The sequence below is a fragment of the Coregonus clupeaformis genome, chromosome 23, assembly GCF_020615455.1.
Source record: "Coregonus clupeaformis isolate EN_2021a chromosome 23, ASM2061545v1, whole genome shotgun sequence".
NCBI lineage: Eukaryota > Metazoa > Chordata > Actinopteri > Salmoniformes > Salmonidae > Coregonus > Coregonus clupeaformis.
In genome coordinates, this window is record NC_059214.1 from 18,640,273 (window position 1) to 18,663,999 (window position 23,727).

Consider the following 23,727-nt stretch of genomic DNA (forward strand, 5'->3'; position numbering starts at 1 on the left):
AGTGTGATTTAATACGAGGGATTGGATAAAATTATAGGTGTTGACTTGCCCAAACACGTAGACGTACGTGGAAATGGGAGAGAGTACATAGGACATGTGGTAGAATTAAGCATTATAATAAACTATCTATTATTTCAGAAGCAGAGGTAAGATAGTCAAGAAATTTTAGTATGTTAGGGGAAAATATAATTCATTTGGTTAGGTCGTTAGATCTGTTTCCAAATCAATGAATGTGGGGTTTGACTCGTTGACTGTTAAATTGTATATGTTGAGCGTGTGAGATCTATGTCCTTCAAAGCTATTTTCTGATAAGGTGTGGTATGTGCCAGATACTATAACTACTGACCATTATCATTGGAATAAAGGAGGATTAACTTGTCATTTCAATTAAGCATAGATTCTGCATCGCTGAACAGAGTCTAGGTTTTCTAAGTATAGTTTAGCTATAGTTGTGGGTTGTTTAGATTGAAGGAACATTCAGGATAAGACTGGACGATCTAGTAGCCTGAGTCTTTTCAGACTGAAGGACTCACTTATTCAACGTGAAAGAAGGAGGAGTGTCTATAGTCTAAATCAGAAAGGACAGTTGCATTTGAATAGCGGACTGGCAATTTGGATAAGAGATTTGGCCATAATTTGAATTGTTTAGGTAGACTGGAATGAAAGTAAGGTATTATAATAGTATGAATATAAATATATTATTAGTTATTGTTGGGATGTGAATAGACTTTACTAATGCCATGAATTAGTTTCCGGTTAAAAGAGAGTCATACTTGCTTGACTGTATCGAGCTGAAATAGATATTTGAAGCAAGTTTGAATAGCTGGATGGAAAACATTTATTTGACAAAATTCTAATTGTTATTACTTTATTCTATGGTTTGCGTGACATCAGTAATGTATGCGAATAGTTGGTGAATTGTAGAATGATAATGTATTTTCGTTACGTGAAATAGGGAATGCAAGGAGCTTTGGCTTTTATTCTGAGTGAATAGCACCAATTTATAGTGGGTTCTAGATTTTTTGAATAAACAAACTTATATTTTAAACTAAAGTAATGCAATAGGCTACAATTATAACATTATCAGAAAAAGGCACTATACGCTCATCTGTGGTCCTCTGTAGCTCAGTTGGTAGAGCACGGTGCTTGCAATGCCAGGGTTGGGTGTTCGATTCCCAAGGGGGGCTAGTATAAGTATAATAATGTCGTTTGGAATAAGAGCATCTGCTAAAATGTTAACGGACATGGAGCGGAGAGTACGTGGTAGTCATTGAATAAGGTTTTGCTAGATTAAACGAGTGACAATGGTGGAATATTTCTATAGATAAATTGGATTGTGATGAATGGATGATTTCAATATATGATGGTAAACTACAGCAAGTGTTTGGTGTTACTTGTAGCTTACTTAGAAAGGATAGTTAATTCATTCTGATAATGGCAGAGTGATGGTTTAATTGCGTGGCTATGATTTTAGTTGATTACAAGAGAAATAGGATATAGTTTATGACGCATGGAGAAGTGAATGTCTTATATGGTAATAGATCAACTGAACCAAACATGACGTTACTACGGCAATTTAGGATGGTTAATGTTGTTAAGTTCGTTTTTAAACCCTATGATAGAGGTAAATGCAGAACGCTGTTTGAAAGTGTTTTATTAGGTCTGCTAGTAAAAATGGAAGAATTTCCATTTTTGTCTGTGGGTGTTAAACATTGGGGCTTGCTGAAACGTGAGAACGCTATAAGGGACATTATGGGTTAAGTTAGGTGTACAAGGGCCGCGTATGTTGTAGGATGTCGTGGAAGGTTGAATATTATTGGCAGGAAATTGATAGCTAGTTAGCGGTGAGAGCTAGTGCGGTTTTCGTTGGGTGACGTCACTTGCTCTATGAACTGGAAGTAGATGCTTTGTGTGGCATTGGTGGAGCAACGGGTAACGGTGCTTCGGTGGTGAATCCTGTCGATGTGTGCAGAGGGTCCCTGGTTCGAATGCAGTAAGGGACAGAAAGCAAATCTTTTACATTGATGCCATTGATGTGAATTACTGGTTTCATTGATAACATTATAGGAAAGATGTTGTCCTACCAATCCATGTCGGATAGGATAACATAGTGATTAAAATTGCATATTGGTGAATTGGATGTTTTATTGGTTTTTACTATAAATATAAAATAATTTGTCATTTGTTGAGGTACCGTTATGAGGGAAATTAGCGGTAGAGTATGATAGATATTGTAGAGGGTTTAAAAAATAAGTTAATTGGGTGATGAGACAGGTTGACTTGATGTTGAATGGGATTGTTTAATATAAGTAATTATTTATATTTAGGAGAATGAGAATATGTTATTAGGTAGTATTGCTTTGTGGAGACGATTTACTAATGAAGAACCTGTCTCGATAGTTGAATAAGGAACGATATTTGATAATTGATCATTTTATTATGACATTATATAGTTTGTTTAAACAGCAGTGAGTTATGATGATGTTTTATTACTTCAGATAACGATAATTTGTTTATAGTACGTTGAACCTTGGGAGGTAGTTGTTGCTGTTGGCTTGATGGATTAAGTAGACATCTTTTTATGGGTTTTGGATTATGAAACAATAAGTTTATATTTTAAAGAAAAAAAAGAGAACATCAATGCAACAGTTTGCGACGTTTAAATTACTAAAATGGGGTTATAGGTTTATATTAACATAATAGTTAACATAATAAAACGTGTTATTATCTAGTGTCTTCTAAGTGGGAGTTTCTTTTAAGGGTTGATGGGAGTCTCCTATAATATTATGTTAGGGGTAAGGTAGGACACAATGTATCAAACAATTTTAAATTGATGCTGGGGTTAATGATTGTTGATGAGATAGGACTGGGGATATATGTATGATGTTTTGTGTGTAATTACTATCTTTGGATTGTTGATTATATGTTAACGACATGTATACTTTCTCTTCCAGGAACATGGGGATTTCTTTATTGGGAGGTTAAAAAAGTCTGTAGGCCAGGGTGGAACTAGTGAGTAAAATTAAGAAGTTTTATTTTTAGGTTGTCATAGGGAGCTACCAAAATAAATAAGGCCTGGCCATTTTTGTTTGTTTATTGTTTTACTATATGGTGTTCGAATAACCACAAACAAACTACTTAGTATGAAATGTTAGTTGTATAGGATTTTTATTTCTATTTGGGGTTTTTAGATGGGATGGAAGTGAAATATCTTAAAGGGGCATACACATGTAATTTGGGTTTTATTTACTGAGGGATAAGTAAATATGTGTGATTTATGTTGAAAAGAGTTGTACTAAGGACTTACAACATTTATGAAAGGTCTTGATGGTTGTTAGGAGTAGTATACTATTGGATGAAACAATTCATTGAATGATTTCAATTACCTCTGAAATCTGTCCTGGCTTTATAGTGTGACCTGATCACCCGCACTATAAATTCTAGAGGCATGCTGAATTAGGGGGTTAGATAAAATAAGGATAATTGTGAAGAAGTTTATAATTTGGAAAAAATCCTATATATAAATTAGTCGAAACAGGTCAAGGATGTAGTGAGAGGGTTAGTCCTGAAGGAGAGGTATTCCTTGAAAAGTGTTATGGAATACAGTTAAGTAAAGATATGCTCAAGGGTTGTCATTTTAAGGTTAGTTATTATTTTAGGTTTGATAGGCAATATTGTTTTGTTTTGTTTTTTGTACACATGAATCACGATGTGATGCATGTGTCCAAGGGGGGAAGTTGGGATTACAGAGGTTTTAATGTTTTATTATGGTTTTGTGGGGAAATATGCAAGGTGTATTAAGGATATGAGCAGTAGTAATAATGTGTTATGGGTTAGGTTAAATCATTTTTTGTTTTTGTGATAGGAGGCATGGGGTAGAGGTGGTCTGTCTATGAGATAAGTGGACTACAACAAGCTGGAAGCAGGTGTGCTTCATAATCTCAAGGCTTCTCTTGACGGATGAGAGGACATGAGTAGCATACTGTGTCTCACTTAACCTAACAATGCTCTTAAGATTTTATTTTCATGGGTGAAGATAACTCTGCCCAACTAAGTAGGAGTCTGAGCATTCTCTGCGCCCTGGAGACTATGTGATGGCAAAAGACTACAGAAGAAAGAGCTGGAAAGACTAAGTGGAGGGGCCTGTACCAGGTGTTGTTGGCTACCTTAATGATGGTAAAAGTGGTGGAGACAGATACTCAGATCCATGTTTCCCACTATAGGAGTGTTCCAACCTCAGCCATTGGGTAGCATTGTTGTCTTTTGTGTGTGTCTGTGCTTGTGTCTTTGCAGCAGTAACCCTGAGCTTCCCTATGGGTAGGCTGATTGAAGGACACTCTTCGCAGACCGATGTCGATAGATTGAGAGGGACTCTGGCTGACCCGGAGACCCTAGTGATGGAAGAAGGTTAACAGCTAAAGTGACCATACATCGTTGTCCAGGTTACACCTACGGCGGTACGGATAGAGGGGAGCGCGATCGGGTATCATCTAAGCCATTGTACCAGAGTGAGGAAACTGATGATTAAGAGACCACCGAGACTTTCAAGACCTCCAAGACGCACCAGAAATCCTCATCATTGATTTCTCTGTACTTGACTAGTTCCCTGAGAATAAGGGGAATGGGGTACTGATAATAGTAGAGAGCTGAAGAACAAGACATAAAAGGGATATAGACAGGATTAGAAAGTATATTCTTGCACAGGCAGGAACCATAACTAAAATGCAGGAAGGGATCACTATTAAAATACAAGGGTTAAAATATTATTGGTGTGTGAGGAACCAGCACAAAGACTATGGGGAAGTCACATGGGGTAGTGTGACTTTAAGATAATGAAAGAAAGAGACAGGTGAATCATAGACATAAGGAGAACAGTCCAAGACTTAGATAAACAATTTGATGTAGTACTTAGTGTTAGAGTTCCAGGGGGAAATGTTGTTGGAGTAGTTATTCCTTGGGAAAGTGCACTGAACCCTGTACATGTTAGAGCCATACCAAATACAGAAGAAAGGGAATTGAAGGAGCCGTTAAACAATGATTGGTATAGATGAGTACAATATATTGCATTAAAATTAAATAAAAGAATAGTCTAATATGCACCACATCTCCGTTTTAAATAGTTAACAGTAGTTCAACATCTTCACAGTTACTAGGACTGTGTGCTAGGATTCAATCATAATTGTTGTAATGTTTAGGACATTTTAATTATAAAAAAATTTATGATCAACCAGGATGAAGAGAGAAGTGTAAGCAATTGTTGGAATAGGAACAAGGAAAATGGAAACACCAGAGTAATGTCAAATAGATTATGAGCAAAAATATAGGAATGTTAAAGTAAAACAATTGGGTTATATAGTTTGGGAGGATTCAAGGGAGAATGTGAAAATAGGGGGTGTTTAAACAGATAGCCTTTGGAATACAGGGACCCCTCAAAGAAAAATCTATCGGGCATTAGATAGAAATGGGTATTAAGAATGAGTGATGAAACATAAGACATGTAGACAATGTTAATAGGAATGTTTTGGATTGGAAATGAACTCGAACTAAACTGTTATGATCTGTCCTTTCCTGAGGTTACTACGGATGGTGTCGTAATGCATTGCAGAGATAATTTGGTCCAGAGCGGTGCAAACCTCAATAAAAACAAAAAACCCTCTACTCGGCTGAAGAGGAACAACAAAGGCGTTGAAGACGTTCCTGTCTGACACCACTTCTGCCAGGAGACCTGAATCCAGCATCAAATCAAAGCAATCAATTGCCTTCTCTTTTGTGCCTTTTCTTTCAAGAATGTGAGGAAAGAGGTCTATGCAAATGCAACGTTCTTCCTAGTTTGGGTATACTGGTTTGCACATGGACAAAACAGAATGATGGTGAGGTGGGGCGGTTCAGGTGTGACATTGGAATTGGGACATTGCTATGGGTAATCCAAGATGAACTATGAAGCTATCTGAAGAACATAATGAAGACGCCAGAAGATTGAGTGCCGGTAGAGGAAGGGACTGTTAGTTGAGGTAGTATGTTGATTAAGGAGGTATTATACACTACTAAATTTATAGTAATTTGGACAATGCATTAGGGTACTGATCTGTTGTAATTCTCGTTATGAGGAAGTTAATGCTAGAATTATTATAATATAAATATACATTCGGCCAGTGTCAATATGTGCCAAGGTGAGAGTTTTAACTTTGAATGATGGAACAAAGGTGACTAACTAAGAATTGCCATTCCAAAGTTGGTTTGGGTAATTAATTTGATTATGATTATAAATTATAAGTGGACTGATTGATCTGAATAACTTATTAATATTAATGCTTAGTGATGTTGACATGGCAATTACTTGATTAGATATGGATATTGATTATTTTGATTGTTATAATACTTGTGATATGGGTGAAAAAGGTTATGTAAGCTAAAGATATTGACACCATTTTTAAACATGTCCTAGATCAGGGGTGTCAAACTCATTTTAGCTCAGGGGCCACATGGAGGAAAATCTATTCCCAAGTGGGCCGGACCGGAAAAATCATGGTATATATAACTTAAAAACAACAACTTCAGATTGTTTTCTTTGTTTTAATACGATCAACATACAACATAAAGCTGGAGCCTGAGGACAGTGTGTCCAAAATAGTACAAGCACAACATCACTATTAATCATAAAACACGTCAAGTTTATTAGAAAATTTTAAAGAAAAAGAACAAACACACAATGCCTCAGTGATTAACAGAACTGCTTCACAGATCACAGAACTATATCAGGGTGTCATTTCTCAGATAGAAATGTAGATAAAAATAATGAAATCCTGTTCCCCAAACAAGTGCAAGAACCACAGAGTCAAGAATAGGTTAAATATACAAATAAAATAAAATCAATTAAAAACAATAGCACATCAACATAAAAACATATAAACATAAAGCTGGAGCCTGAGGACAGTGTCCAAAAGCACAACATCACTATTAATCATAAAACACCTCAAGTTATTTGAAAGTTCTGAGGACAAAGAACACACAAACACACAATGCCTCAGTGATTAACAGAACTGTTTCACAGATCACAGAACTATATCAGGGTGTCATTTCTCAGGCAGAAATGTAGATACAAATAATGAAATCCTGTTCCCCAAACAAGTGCAAGAACCACAGAGTCAAGAATAGGTTAAATATACAAATAAAATAAAATCAATTAAAAACAATAGCACATCAACATAAAAACATAAATCTGAAAGCGTTGCTCAAACTCCCGTAACAGTCCCGTTAGTTTATCTTTGAACCGCTTCATGTCTGCCACATGTTGGGTCCCGCACACATTTTTCAGACAGGGGAAGTGAGCTGCATCACCACCGGCAAGTTGCGTCTCCCACAATGACAGCTTCAACTTGAAAGAACGTATGCTGTCATAATACTGCGTGACAACTTTGTTGCGCCCTTGCAGCTGTTTGTTCAAGTTATTCAGGTGCTCTGTAACATCCACCATAAATTCAAGGTCCGGCATCCATTCTGCGGAATGAAATTCTAACACTGGTTTGCCCTTTTCTTCCATGAACTGTTCAATTTCTTCTCGTAAATCAAAGAAACGCCTCAGCACAGCACCTCGGCTTAACCATCTTACCTCAGTGTGGTATGGCAGGCCATAGATGTGGTCTTTCTCTCTGAGAAGGCTGTCAAACTGACGGTGATTCAGGCTTCTGGATCAGATGAAATTAACAGTTTGGATGACCACCTTCATGACGTTATCCATCTTTAATGACTTGCAACACAAAGCCTCCTGGTGCAAAATACAGTGAAAAGTCAAAAAATCACGTCCTCCATTTGCAGATTGCACTTTCTCTCTGAACTCTGTCACAACACCTGCTTTTTTCCCGATCATTGAGGGCGCACCATCTGTAGCCAGGCTGACAGCGCGGGACCAGTCCACTCCGACCCTGTCCAGCGCACCGACGAGTGCGGTAAAAATATCAGCTGCTGTCGTTGTATCTGTCATCGGCACCAACTCCACGAACTCCTCAGTGACGGTCAATGTGTCATCAACTCCGCGGATGAAAAAATGGCCAGTTGTGCAACATCTGTAATGTCCGTGCTTTCATCAATTGCAACGGAAAACGCAATAAATGACTTTACTTTTTGCTTCAACTGGCTGTCCAAATCCACTGAAAGATCGGAAATCCTGTCTGCAACTGTGTTTCTTGTCAGGCTGATATTTGCAAAAGCCTGCCGCTTTTCAGGGCACACAATCTCCGCTGCCTTCATCATGCATGTTTTTACAAATTCACCCTCACTAAATGGTTTTGAAGCCACTGCGATTTCATTAGCAATGAGGTAGCTAGCTTTCACTGCAGCGTCACTGATGTCTCGGCTGTGAGTAAACACAGACTGCTGTTTCTTCAGACCCGCCAACAGTTCATTCACCTTCTCTCATCTCCGCTGTCCTTGAAAGTTGTCATATTTGTCGGCATGAAGACTCACATAGTGGCGACGAAGGTTATATTCTTTCAGCACTGCAACATGCTCTGAACACACCAAACATACAGCTTTCCCATTCAATTCCGTGATTAAATAGGATGACAATTTTTCTTGGAACACTCTGCACTCTGCGTCCACTTCTCTTTTTTGACAGAGACATATTGGGGCAATGAGGGTGCCAAAGCACATAATGTTAAAAGTAGAAGCCGTAATAAATATCGCGGGCAAAACAAAGTAGCTCATTGGCTGCACGTGCTTGACCTACTTGCTCTGCCCCGGTATAAACAGTTTGCTTGCTTAACACAATTGTTATTGCGCCATCCAGTGGACGCAATTGGAACAGCAGTTTATTTAATTGAAAAATTGCAGTGCAATGTTTTTTTTTTTTTTTAATTTAATCATCTCGCGGGCCGGATTAAACCTGTTTGCGGGCCTGATCCGGCCCGCACGTTTGACACCCCTGTCCTAGATATTATTGTTAAGACAAAGTTGCATATGTTGATGTGATAGGATACTAACACATATATGGGAAATGCTATAACTAAACAAAAGTGGGGAGCATTGTTTATAAAGAAATACACCCAGTTCAGGGAGCGTCATGACAGTAGGTAAATAAATATGGGACATTTTGGGAATTTGGGAATCCTGAATGTTTGTATGAAGTTGTTCCTGGGGGTGGATGGGCCTGCCATGGTTACAAAGCCTAATAGAAAAACTTGGAGGTTAATTTAGAGGAAAACCTTCCAAACTTGTATCCAATACCTGACTGGGCTCTGGGTCCTCATCAGGATGGGTCAAACAATGAGGAATATATATTGGTTTAAATATATGCATATGAAAAGTAACCACATATGGCAAGGATAAGAATAAGTAAATGCGCATGCTTACATTCATAAAAAAATTAATCTTTGTATTATTTGGGACATTGTTGGAATGTCCCAAAGGGGGGAATTATATGGTAATATTTTATGTATCATTAAGGAAAATGTTGGGAAATGTCTAATATACTAATTGACAAAAAACCTTTGTCAAAAAATAAATGTTTAAAAAAGGGTATAATCTTCGTAAATGTCATCATCGGTAGGACTGGTGGAATTATGTCACACATGCAGCTAACAAAAACATATGGAAATGTCTGCTCTACCCAAAATTACAACCAAATAATTGCAGCCTTACCGCAAAAGTGGAAGAGGAATGTGGAAGGGGGAGAAAGTAAGGAACTTGTCTGTCGGCCTTGCATTAAATAACATAATTGGTTAAGGAAAACTGTGATAAATAAAAAAGTATATCAGTTTCACTTAAGGACCAAAGGATTGACAGCCGTCCCATATAAATTGCAAAATAGTTGGGAAGAGATTTTTGACGTACCGATCCCATGGCATAGTGTTTATGAACTGACACGCAAAACGACACCGGATTCAAAAATTAGAATCTTACAATTTAAATTATTATATTAAATTATTGCTACCAATAGAATGTTATTTATATGGGGGATACAATCTTCCCAGCTCTGCAGATTTTGCTGTGAAGAGACAGAATCATTAGATCATTTGTTTTGGTTCTGTCCATTTGTAGCTTGTTTTTGGACACAGGTCCAGGAATGGCTAAAGGATTGCAATATTTACCTGGAGCTAACCTTGCAGATAGCATTACTGGGTGATCTGAAAAGTCATAGTCAGTCGATCAATAATATAATAATACTTTTAGCAAAAATTTTTATTTTTAAATCACAATCTGTAGAAGCAATGAGAATAGAAAGGTTCAGAACTTTTGTAAAACATCACAGTACGGTTGAAATATATATGGCAAATAGAAATCCTATATGGATGGTGTTAAGAGATAGATGGGAGGTGTTGAATGGAGTTGAAGGATGGGACTAATAACAAATAATAACAAGATAACTAATAATGTAAGCATACTGTGTCCATAATAAGTATATAGGTTGTATGTTGGGAGCTTTTGGGAAAGAGCACAGTTAGAAAGATATGGCATATAGAAGCAAACCGGATGGACATCATGAAAATGATCGGAGAGGTTGAGAGTAGAAGCAAAAATAAATAAAATATAAATATTGTAAAATTGACTGTGTCCATAAGGTGTAGATAGTAAGTATAGGCTGGAAGTAGAGGCCTGGGCATTGTTGTTCACTAATTTACCCCAAGTAGGGAAAGGATGGTGGGGTTGAAAAGTAATAAAGGGGAGTATATATATATATAAAAAACATGGGGGATTGGAAGTGATGCAGACAATTACATTGATGGAAGTTACAATCTATCTGCAATATTAAGCTGATCTACCCCCCCCCAAAAAAAAAACAAGCCAAACAAGAGTCAAGATCCCACAACATAGGTAGGCAAAATGGCTACCTAAGTATGATCCCCAATCAGAGACAACGATCGACAGCTGCCTCTGATTGGGAACCACACCCGGCCAACATAGAAATACAATAACATAGAATCTATACATAGAAAGTCACACCCTGACCAAACCAACGAGAAACAACAGGCATTTAAAAAAGGTTAGGGCGTGACAGTACCCCCCCCCCAAAAGGTGCGGACTCCAGCCGCAAAACCTAACTTAACAGGGGAGGGTCCGGGTGGGCATCTAGCCTCGGTGGCGGCTCCGGCTCCGGGCCTGACGTCCTCTCCCTTACTGCCTCCCCGTTGCATCCCTGGTCCGGTCTGGACCTCGGCATGATGCTTCCCCTCTCAGTCCTCCCACGATGCACCAAGCCCTGTCTGGACCCTGGTGTGGGAGGCCCCGACCCTGGAGAGGGGTTGACGTCTGGTTCTGGAGTGGAGCTGCTGACCGGAGCTGGACTGGGCACCGGTGGAGCAGACAGCTCTGGCACTGGAGTGGAGCAGCTGACCAGAGCTGGACTGGGAACCAGTGGAGCGGACTGCTCTGGCACCAGCCGTACCAGGCTGGGGACACACACCACTGGTCTGGTGCGGGGAACAGGCATGGGCCGCACCGGGCTGGGAACACGCACCACTGGTCTGGTGCGAGGAACAGGCATGGGCCGCACCGGGCTGGGAACACGCACCACTGGTCTGGTGCGAGGAGCAGGCACGGGCTGTGCCGGACTGGGAACACGCACCACTGGTCTGGTGCGAGGAGCAGGCACGGGCTGTGCCGGACTGGGAACACGCACCACTGGTCTGGTGCGAGGAGCAGGCACGGGCTGTGCCGGACTGGGAACACGCACCACTGGTCTGGTGCGAGGAGCAGGCACGGGCCGTGCCGGACTGGAGACACGCACCACTGGTCTGGTGCGAGGAGCAGGCACGGGCGTACCGGGCTGGCGACACGCACCACTGGGCTGGTGCGAGGAGCAGGCACGGGGCGTACCGGGCTGGCGACACGCACCACTGGTTTGGTGCGAGGAGCAGGTATGGGCCGTACCGGACTGGATACACACACCACTAGTTTGGTGCGGGGAGCAGGTACGGGGCGTACCGGGCTGGGGAGGCGCACTGGTGACACAGTGCGTAGAACCGGAGCAGGATATACTGGACCGTGGAGGCGTACTGGAGGTCTGGAGTGTAAAGCTGGCACAACCCATCCTGGCTGGATGCCCACTTTCGCACGACACGTGCGGGGCGCTGGCACAGGACGCACTGGACTGTGAAGGCGCACTGGCGACACTACGTATCTCCGCATAACTAGGTTCCTCAATGAACACACGCTCCTTCTGTTGCCTGGCCAGCTCCTCTCTCCGTGCATCCACTAATTCCTTCTCCCTACGGGCATCCTGCAGCGCCTCCTTTTGAAGGAAGCTCTCCTGCTCTCGGTAATTTTCCCCCAACCGAGGAGGACATCTACCAAGGTTGCTTCCCGCTGTGTCCAGGGTGTTTGCTCCTCCTGGGCACGTTGCTTCGTCCGTTGGTGGTGGGATCTTCTGTCACGTTTGTTGAGTACAGGATTGGACCAAGGTGCAGCGTGGAATGCATACATGTTTATTTATTAATTAAACACCGACAAAACAACAAAAGCAACGTAACGTGAAGCTCACAATGGCTACACACAAACAAGCGTCAAGATCCCACAACATAGGTAGGCAAAATGGCTACCTAAGTATGATCCCCAATCAGAGACAACGATCGACAGCTGCCTCTGATTGGGAACCACACCCGGCCAACATAGAAATACAATAACATAGAATCTATACATAGAAATTCACACCCTGACCAAACCAACGAGAAACAACAGGCATTTAAAGGTCAGGGCGTGACAATAAGCCACCTCCAACATCGTTTTAGACAATTTGGCAGTACGTCCAACCGGCCTCACGACCGCAGACCACGTGTAACCACGCCAGCCCAGGACCTCCACATCCGGTTTCTTCACCTGCGGGATCGTCTGAGACCAGCAACCCGGACAGCTGGTGAAACTGTGGGTTTGCACAACCAAATAATTTCTGAACAAATTGTCAGAAACCTCCCAGGGAAGCTTATCTGCGTGCTTATCATCCTCACCAGGGTCTTGGCCTGACTGCAGTTCGGCGTCGTAACCGACTTCAGTGGACAAATGCTCACCTTCGATGGCCACTGGCACGCTGGAGAAGTGTGCTCTTCACGGATGAATCCCGGTTTGTATGGCGTTGTGTGGGCGAGCGGTTTGCTGATGTCAACGTTGTGGACAGAGTGCACCATGGTGACGGTGGGGTTATGGTATGGGCAGGCATAAGCTACAGACAACAAACAATTGCATTTTATCGATAGCAGTTTGAATGCACAGAGATACCGTGACGTGATCCTGAGGCCCATTGTCGTGCCATTCATCCGCCACCATCACCTCATGTTTAAGCATGATAATGCACGGCCCCATGTCGCAAGGATCTGTACACAATTGCTGGAAGCTGAAAATGTCCCAGTTCTTCCATCGCCTTTATACTCACCAGACATGTCACCCATTGAGCATGTTTGGGATGCTCTGGATAGGCGTGTAAGACAGCGTGTTCCAATTCCCACCAATATCCATCAACTTGGCACAGCCATTGAAGAGGAGTGGGACAACATTCCACAGGCCACAATCAACAGCCTAATCAACTCTATGCGAAGGAGGTGTCGCGCATGAGGCAAATGGTGGTCACACCAGATACTGACTGGATTTCATATGCCCTCCCAGGCCCACCCATGACTGCGCCCCTGCTCAGTCATATGAAATCCATAGATTTTGGCCTAATGAATTTATTTCAATTGACTGATTTCCTTATATGAACTGTAACTCAGTAAAATCTTTGAAATTGTTGCATGTTGCATTTATATTTTTGTTCAGTGTAATTACAAAACAATAGAAATGCAATTGTGTATTGCTGCTGTTTGTCTGATACCCAACAGTCCATGATCAGCTCTGTTGACCATGAGAGAATTTTGCAGAGAAAATGGGGTAACTTATACTATAGGTCATTATGAATAAAACATCACAATAAGGTGCAGAGCATTCGATTTTCCTGCTGGGGGGCAAGGAGACACTAAGCTCCGCTACAACCATTGACAACTGCGTGCTGTTTTTTATTTGGTTGTAATATCATCACCTCTTAAGAGCATAGTCAGAACTACTCATTTGTGATTATTCCATCCAAAACAATTGCGAACATTTAGCTATAGGCCTGTCAGAGTTACACAGCAAGTAACTTCATGCTTTTCATGATACATTGATTGATTGATGGACCACGTCAAATTGGCTAGCTAGCTAATAACAGATCAAGTGCAGTTGGCTAGTTAACAAGCTAACTTTCAGGGGATAAACTAGATGGCTAGGCTATATTTGCTTTGCTTCTATAGTGGTGATGACAGTAGTCCAACTGACAACTGTACCAGGACGAGGATCAATTGATGTTTACTGATCATGAAAAGCATGCAGTTACATGTTGTATAACTCTGATGATAGAGATAAATGTGGAATAATCAGAAACGTGTAGTTCTGACTATGCTCTTCAAGAGGTGATGATATTAAAACCAAATAGTTATAACATTTAACAATCCCTTGAAAATGGCACGTAGTTGTCATTGTTTTTTTGGCCCATTGTTTACCTTGTTACCTGGCAACGACTACAAGGGTGTTTCAAAAAGCTGTCAGTCAAGGCGAGCTCATGAATATAAGCTCCCTGACCACTCCGCCTGTTCTTTCAGGCTTCCTGATCATTAGAGATGAGAGAAAAGGTGCAGTATCTTCAATTCTGAGCATTTTAATAGTGTACAAATATTATGGGTGATGTTTTGGTCATTCAGGGAATTTTTATTTGGGAAATAGGTTGACTGTGCTGTACCTTTAATATTTATAAAATGATGAATCACTGATTAAAGTAATTTGAGTTACCTACCCAATAACTGCATCAGTCACTTCTCCAGTGTAATTTATTTCAGTGCATTAGCTGCAGACTGGACACTTCCATTTACATTTGTTTCAGGTTGCTTTTGTACTAAGAGTTAAATAACTTGATGTGTCCCAAATGGCACCCTATTCCCTATATAGAGGTGCCCTGGTTAAATAGTGTCATTTCTAGGAGTGCATTAGTTCCACAGTCTGGAGACTTCAATTTTATTTGCTTCAGGTTGCTTTTGTACTAAGAGTTGAATAACTTACCCCTGACGGAGCACCTCCGTGCCAGTTCCCAGAACACCAGGCCCAGGGAGTAGATGTCGGCCCGCTTGAATGACTCAAAGCTGCTCATATTGATCGTGTCATCCAGCAGTTCTGGGGCCATGTACCTGCCAAGAGAGAGGATACACTTGTTAACTCCTAATTAACTGGGTTTTAGGGTGAGAGAGTAAACAATGATGCATCTGTCCTTTAGAAGAAGAAGACTCAATGTCCTGGCAGAGATACACAGACAGGCAGCAGGCACACAGAGATACACAGAGTCATTTTATTATTATAGAGACAGGGCTCCATGTGAGCTGCGGTCCCATCACTATGTTTACAGTTTACAAGCAAAGCATATGGTGGCCCTAAAAAAAGGAGCTCTGAATGATGGAGAGAGCATGTGGAAGGGGATACCTGTCGGTTAGCCATCAATTTCCTAAACAAAACGAGGGCGAGTGATATGAGGTAAAGACTTGGTGTGTGTACCAAATGGCACCCTATTCCCTAGTACACTACTTTAGATAAGAGCTGTGGCTTTTGGGACGTACTCAAAGTCAATGTGAGACCTTCCTGATCATCGTCCCAATATTTCTCACTCCATCTCTCTAAAAGGACATATAAATATAAAATACTAATAATTTAATAAGAGGTAGATCAAAGTGGCCAATAAACATGCCCATGCTCCGTCATTGCTCTTGTCGCTCTTCTCTCAGGTAAAAGCTGCCTAGTTACCTCTTTGTTCCTACTCTGTGATTGGACGGTATGTCGATGGTGTTGGTGCTGGAGTCGTGTTTCACAGCCAATCCCAGGTCTGCTATGACAGCTGTCCCATTCTTCTTCACCAGGATGTTTTTAGACTTGATGTCTCTGTGGGCAATGGCAGGTTTCCCTGTAAGACAGATCCCAAATCATAGTTATATTACATGTTATTTCAACTTGCTAACGTGACACATGGGGTTTGCAAAATAGAATAATAGATGTACATATTACAATACAGTCATTTCAATAACTTGCTAACAGGATACATGGATTGATGTTTGTGGTCACTGTTTTATGACCCTTGCAAAACAGACGTCCGATGCTAATAATCGATTAACAGTGGTACTGTGTAAACATCTGATACAAAGAAACCCCATTCAGAAGAAAATACAGTATGTGTTATATTGTAATTATAGAAGTAGGGCTTTGGTTCTGAATGTGACAAGGTCACTACAGCAAGTAACTAGCAACACAAAGAAGTGTGCTTGGGAGTGTAGCTTTTCTAAGAATTAGAAAGCGCTCCATGAAAGAGGATTTTCTGCTGTTAGTGCTTTGTTACAGTAGGAGGCCCTCACCTAGTCACAGTGAGTAATCTTCGGACCTTTCGTAAATAAATACATGTCAATCCTGTGGGATGTTAAAAAGATTATCTATAGCGGGAATGGCATCATTGCAACACTAGATTGACAGATACACAGGTCTGCAGTTGGTACTGGATTGGAGGCTACTATAATGCACTACAAATAAGAGCCTAGGGCATGGTATATCTGTGGAGCTGTGGCTAGGACCTGGGAGCTGTAGTGCCCGATCTAGTCAGAGAGGATTGCGGTGCCAGTCCCTCACCCTGAGTGCCAATGATCTCCATGTGGAGGTGTGCCAGGCCGCTGGTGATGGACAAGGCCAGGACGATCATGCCGTCCACAGACAAAGTGTACCTGTTCAGGTAGTCAAACAGAGAGCCGTGCTCGTGGTACTCTGACACCAGCCACAGCTGAGTCCAAGAGCCGTTATCTGCAACACAAACAGCAGAGGGCATACACCTGGGGTTAGTGTATGTGTACAGTCTTATTGAGAACGTTGGTCTCACATGGTCAAAACAATAGAGATGACCCTGGTCAAAAGTAGTGCACTTAATAGGGAACAGGGTGCCATTTGGGACTCTGTAATTGTGTCAATAAGTACCCTTGTTATCGGCTGCGATGAATCCCAGGATGTTCTCGTGTCGGAGCATGATGGTCTGGTAGATCTCTGCCTCTCTGAACCAGGACCTCTCGTCTCGGGATGAAAAGATCTTCACCGCCACGTCCTCCCCTCGCCACTTCCCTCGCCACACCTCCCCGAAGCGGCCCTTCCCAATGGTCTCCTGCAGCACGATGGTCCGAGCTATTGTCCGCTGTACCAGCAGCGGCAGCCCTGTGAAACAAAAACTAAATCAGGATTTCGTGTTACAAACTATCTGCCTCTCACTTCCTGCCCAATGTGGCCATATCAAGCAAATAAAATGGTGTTCAATATTAAAACAGCAAATTGATTCAAAACACTACACTCACTATGAGGTCTATCTATCAGAGCACCATTACCTGCTCTCCTCTGGTGTGCGCCTAAATGGAATCACCATTACAGACCCATTGACTTGAAAAGGGATGTCCGTTCTAGTGATTCTATTTCTATGACTGTAAATGCATTTATATACTCTCTCTTACCAGAGCCTGAGCCTGACGTGCTCATGTCGTAGATGAGGTCTTTAATACACTTGTCGGGGGACATGAGACTCTGGTCATCCAGGGGCTCGTCCACGTCATTCTTGTGGGCCCTGTTGTAGGCACAGAGCTGGCCCTGCATCACACACACCCCCAGCAGGATGCTCACACACAGCAGGGCAGAGGGAACCAGGATGACCGCTGCCAGCTCCAGCCTGCCCCAGCCGGGCTCCTCCGATGGCCTCTCTACATAGCCTACACAACACAGACATAGCAGCATACTATGTATTCAAAAACAGAGGGCCACATTCAGTAACAACACTTGATCAGTAGATTCATGTGCAATGGCCCACACATTTGTGATATAAGATTTTAAAAATGTGGATGGAGAATGTTTAGGGATGGAAAAAAATGATACATAGGCTAATACTTCTCATGATCCCTATGCCCTCTAGTGGTCCTTTCCAACTTTATTCATTAACCCATTACTGCCAACAACGTACAGTACATAATGTAGTAAAACACTGTACCAGCTTGTCTCCCAAAACGAAGGCACCATTCTGTTCACCAGCAGCTAACAATGTTATGAATGTGGTTGTGTCCCAAATGGCAACCTTTTCCCTATATAGTGCACTACCTTTGACCAGAACCCTATGGGGGTGCCAGGATAATTTACTCCAGGATCGTTTAGTCAGACCGAACCTGGCCTGGGTGCTATTCTGCTTAAAAACAACTTGTCATTGACTTGCCAAACAATGTTGTGTTTTAGTATGGCTGCAGAAAGAGTCAGGCACCCAGGCTAGACAGAACACCGTGAATCCAGAAAATGAATACAGCCCTTCAGCTAATCTAAATCCTCTCAGATCCTGAGAAATTTGAATTTGGCAGATGCAGAGCTAGGTTTGCAATTAAACAGATTTCTAAAAGTCAAGTTCTATGCCAAAAGCCGTAGAATTGCCAGATGTTCTCAGGCAATCAGATTCATCAACAGCACAAGATACAGAAGCTGGGTTTTACTGGCCAAAAGTTTTATAAGTTCAGCTTGTTTTACCAATAATAAATTCCATGGAGTCATGTACTGACTGCAAAATGCATCTTGGAGATATGCATCTAGACTCAATCACTCAACAGATGAACAGGCTCCGGCTGTACTGCCAGACATATACAGTAAGTAAGTCTAACTTTGTGTCGTTATTTTAGTAAATTAATGAGCACTGACTGAATGACATTTATGCAAATGTCCTTGATTCTTTTAGTGGGTGGATTTGGGAACAATATGGTCAAAAACAACCACTTCATGGACAACAACATCTCCTTCTCAAACCCATTTAATAAGGTTAGAATGCTGGAATTACCATGGAAATACTAACTTAAAGAATAATAAAGTAATAGAAAAATTATGTAATAAAGCAGTTATTTTTCCAAGTTGGAATAGCCTTACTATCAACAAAACAGAAAGTGCACTCTAACGCTTAAGTGGTGTCATGTTAGTTTGACCTCATGGTCTTATCCCCAATTGCAGCAATAGTCTATTGAGTGTCCTCATCTAGTAAGACGTCTTGCAACATTGACAGGGTGAGAACTGTACACAGATTCAGATATGTGAACACCACAACCCAAGTCAACTATTTCATAACACGTCTTTCCCTTTGACCTAAAAGCATTTCTACCACACGTCCAAGTAGAGCAAAGCAAGTCACTCAATGAAGCATGCAAAACAACAGGAAAATCAGTCTCTAACCTCCATTGCCCTACTGGTGAAAAGATTGAATGTTTTTCAACATGAATATCAGTTGGATGCACTTGGGACATATCTACTTCCCCATGTGCTTTGAGTAGTTCACTTATCTGTGTCTAATGTTGGGAGGCTACTTTGGGAGTGGCATGTGTTAGGGCAGCAATCTCAAGTCATTCATCATTTTTGACATATTCAAATATTTGTATCCAAATCACAATATCTCCATCTCGATATTTATGTGACGGTATGATACAACGCGTTCTTTAGACTAGGCACATTTCTGGAAATCAACGTCCCGTTTGAAATAAAGAGTAGTGCGTTTTATTTTTCCCAACAACACAGACTGCTACAATCATTTGCCTCAACCTGGAGGCAAACAGTCATTATGACAAGACCATAGAAATAGAATCTATAGAACGGGCCTCCCCATTCAAAACAATGATGGCATAATGGGTGGACAGGTAGCCATTGCTAGCGTACCCATAGGAGCTAGATCATATATTCAATTTCTATGCACAAGGCAGATACAGCTTTTTACATGCACAGAGCCATTCTATTATAGATTTCAAACATTACAACTGTAGTGGGCTAACGTCATCTCATCTACCCTTTGAACTTTCAGTCGTGCTCTAACCGGTTACAATAAGATCCATAAACATATCTAATTGAGCTTGTTTTCACATGATCCATTGAGGTCAGCTTATATATTATATATATATATATATATATATATATATATATATATATATATATATATATATATATATATATATATATATATATATATGAGTTAACTGATTTCAAAAGATCAGCTGTGACTTGAAGGCTAATGAAATATACTGGACAAAGCATGTATAACAGGCATATGGAACAGAGCCTTCTGTTTATACTACTCATTCAAAATGTTTTAACTTTCATCAATGGAGTCCGGAAAGCTTCCATAAACTACACTGAACAAAAATATAAACGCAACTTTTATTTATTTTTATTTCACCTTTATTTAACCAGGTAGGCCAGTTGAGAACAAGTTCTCATTTACAACTGCGACCTGGCCAAGATAAAGCAAAGCAGTGCGATAAAAACAACAACAACAGAGTTACATATGGGGTAAAACAAAACATAAAGTCAAAAATACAAAAGAAAATATATAATAATAATATGCCATTTAGCAGACGCTTTTATCCAAAGCGACTTACAGTCATGCGTGCATACATTTTTGTGTATGGGTGGTCCCGGAGATCGAACCCACTACCTTGGCGTTACAAGCGCCGTGCTCTACCAGCTGAGCTACAGAGGACCACATACATACATACATACATACATATACATACATACATACATACATACATACATACATACATATATATATATATAGTGTGTGCAAATGTAGCAGGTTATGGAGGTAAGGCAATAAATAGGCTATAGTGCAAAATAATTACAATTAGTATTAACACTGGAATGATAGATGTGCAAGAGATTATGTGCAAATAGAGATACTGGGGTGCAAATGAGCAAAATAAATAACTATATGGGGATGAGGTAGTTAGGTGGGCTAATTTCAGATGGGCTCTGTACAGGTGCAGTGATCGGTAAGGTGCTCTGACAACTGATGCTTAAAGTTAGTGAGGGAGATGAGTCTCCAGTTCAGAGATTTTTGCAATTCGTTCCAGTCATTGGCAGCAGAGAACTGGAAGGAATGGCGGCCAAAGGAGGTGTTGGCTTTGGAGATGACCAGTGAGATATACCTGCTGGAGCGCATACTACGGGTGGGTGTTGCTATGGTGACCAATGAGCTAAGATAAGGCAGGGATTTGCTTAGCAGTGATTTATAGATGGCCTGGAGCCAGTGGGTTTGGCGACGAATATGTAGTGAGGACCAGCCAACAAGAGCGTACAGGTCACAGTGGTGGGTAGTATATGGGGCTTTGGTGACAAAACGGATGGCACTGTGATAGACTACATCCAATTTGCTGAGTAGAGTGTTGGAGGCTATTTTGTAAATGACATCGCTGAAGTCAAGGATCGGTAGTATAGTCAGTTTTACGAGGGCATGTTTGGCAGCATGAGTGAAGGAGGCCTTGTTGCGAAATAGGAAGCCGATTCTAGATTTAACTTTGGATTGGAGATTCTTAATGCGAGTCTGGAAGGAGAGTTTACAGTCTAACCAGACACCTAGGTATTTGTAGTTGTCCACATACTCTAGGTCAGACCCGTCGAGAGTAGTGATTCTAGTCGGGTGGGCGGGTGCCAGCAGCGTTCGATTGAAGAGCATGCATTTAGTTTTACTAGTGTTTAAGAGCAGTTGGAGGCTACTGAAGGAGTGTTATATGGCATTGAAGCTCGTTTGGAGGTTTGTTAACACAGTGTCCAATGAAGGGCCAGATGTATACAAAATGGTGTCGTCTGCATAGAGGTGGATCTGAGAGTCACCAGCAGCAAGAGCGACATCATTGATATACACAGAGAAAAGAGTCGGCCCAATAATTGAACCCTGTGGCACCCCCATAGAGACTGCCATAGGTCCAGACAACAGGCCCTCCGATTTGACACATTGAACTCTATCTGAGAAGTAGTTGGTGAATCAGGCAAGGCAGTCATTTGAGAAACCAAGGCTATTTAGTCTGCCAATAAGAATGCGGTGGTTGACAGAGTCGAAAGCCTTGGCCAGGAAGATGAAGACGGCTGCACAGTACTGTCTATTATCGTTTAGGACCTTGAGCGTGGCTGAGGTGCACCCATTACCAGCTCGGAAACCAGATTGCATAGCGGAGAAGGTACGGTGGGATTCGAAATGGTCGGTGATCTGTTTGTTAACTTGGCTTTCAAAAACATTCGAAAGGCAGGGCAGGATGGATATAGGTCTGTAACAGTTTGGATCTAGAGTGTCACCCCCTTTGAAGAGGGGGATGACCGCGGCAGCTTTCCAATCTCTGGGGATCTCAGACGTTACTTAAGAGAGGTTGAACAGGCTAGTAATAGGGGTTGCGACAATTTCGGCGGCTAGTTTTAGAAAGAAAGGGTCCAGATTGTCTAGCCCAGATGATTTGTAGGGGTCCAGATTTTGCAGCTCTTTCAGAACATCAGCTGTCTGAATTTGTGTGAAGGAGAAGCGGGGGGCATGGGCAAGTTGCAGCGGAGGGTGCAGAGCTGGTGGCCGGGGTAGTGTTAGCCAGGTGGAAAGCATGGCCAGCCGTAGCAAAATGCTTATTGAAATTCGATTATTGTAGATTTATCGGTGGTGATAGTGTTTCCTAGCCTCAGTGCAGTGGGCAGCTGGGAGGAGGTGCTCTTATTCTCCATGGACTTTAGTGTCCCAGAACTTTTTGGAGTTAGTGGTACAGGATGCACATTTCTGTTTGAAAAAGTTCGCCTTTGCTTTCCTAACTGCTTGTGTATATTGGTTCCTAACTTCCCTGAAAAAGTTGCCTATCGCGGGGGCTATTTGATGCTAATGCAGTACGCCGCAGGATGTTTTTGTGCTGGTCAAGGGCAGTCAAGTCTGAGGAGAACCAGGGGCTATATCTGTTCTTAGTTCTGTATTTTTTGAATGGGGCATGTTTATTTAAGATTGAGAGGAAATTACTTTTAAAGAACAACCAGGCATCCTCTACTGACGGAATGAGATCTATATCCATCCAGGATACCTGGGCCAGGTCAATTAGGAAGGCCTGCTCGCTAAAGTGTTTTAGGGAGCGTTTGACAGTGATGAGGGGTGGTCGTTTGACCGCGGACCCATTACGGACGCAGGCAATAAGGCAGTGATCGCTGAGATCCTGGTTGAAGACAGCAGAGGTGTATTTAGAGGGTAAGTTAGTCAGGATGATATCTATGAGGGTACCCATGTTTACGGATTTAGGGTTGTACCTGGTAGGTTCGTTGATAATTTGTGTGAGATTGAGGGCATCTAGTTTGGATTGTAGGATGGCTGGGGTGTTAAGCATATCCCAATTTAGGTCACCAAGCAGTGTGAACTCTGAGGATAAATGGGGGGCAATCAATTCACATATGGTGAACAGCACAGCTGGGGGCTGAGGGGGGGTCTGTAGCAAGTGGCAACAGTTAGACTTATTTCTGGAAAGGTGGATTTTTAGAAGTAGAAGCTCAAACTGTTTGGGCACAGACCTGGATAGTATGATAGAGCTCTGCAGGATATCTCTACAGTAGATTGCAACTCCACCCCCTTTGGCAGTTCTATCTAGACGGAAAATGTTGTAGTTGGGGATGGACATTTCAGAATGGTGGCCTTCCTAAGCCAGGATTCAGACACTGCTAGAACATCAGGGTTGGCGGAGTGTGCTAACGCAGTGAATAACTAAAACTTAGGAAGGAGGCTTCTGATGTTAACGTGCAGAATTCCAAGGCTTTTACGGTTACAGAAGTCAACAAATGATAGCTCCTGGGGAGTAGGAGTGATACTGGGGGCTGCAGGGCCTGGGTTAGCCTCTACATCACCAGAGGAACAGAGGAGGACTAGAATAA

The 23,727-nt window shown here is 41.8% G+C and overlaps 1 protein-coding gene across 1 annotated transcript in view; it reads right to left on the minus strand.

Annotated features, from left to right (window-relative positions):
• The window catches only part of LOC121536271 (activin receptor type-1C-like), a 62,976-nt gene that overhangs the window by 13,554 nt on the left and 25,695 nt on the right, over window positions 1-23,727 (minus strand). Inside the window, exons 3-7 of the mRNA XM_041843537.1 lie at window positions 17,514-17,765; window positions 16,993-17,223; window positions 16,654-16,821; window positions 15,784-15,940; window positions 15,052-15,176 (exon numbers count right to left, since the gene is read on the minus strand). Of these exons, the coding sequence (XP_041699471.1) occupies window positions 15,052-15,176; window positions 15,784-15,940; window positions 16,654-16,821; window positions 16,993-17,223; window positions 17,514-17,765 (933 nt within the window). The remainder of the gene's footprint in view (window positions 1-15,051; window positions 15,177-15,783; window positions 15,941-16,653; window positions 16,822-16,992; window positions 17,224-17,513; window positions 17,766-23,727) is intronic.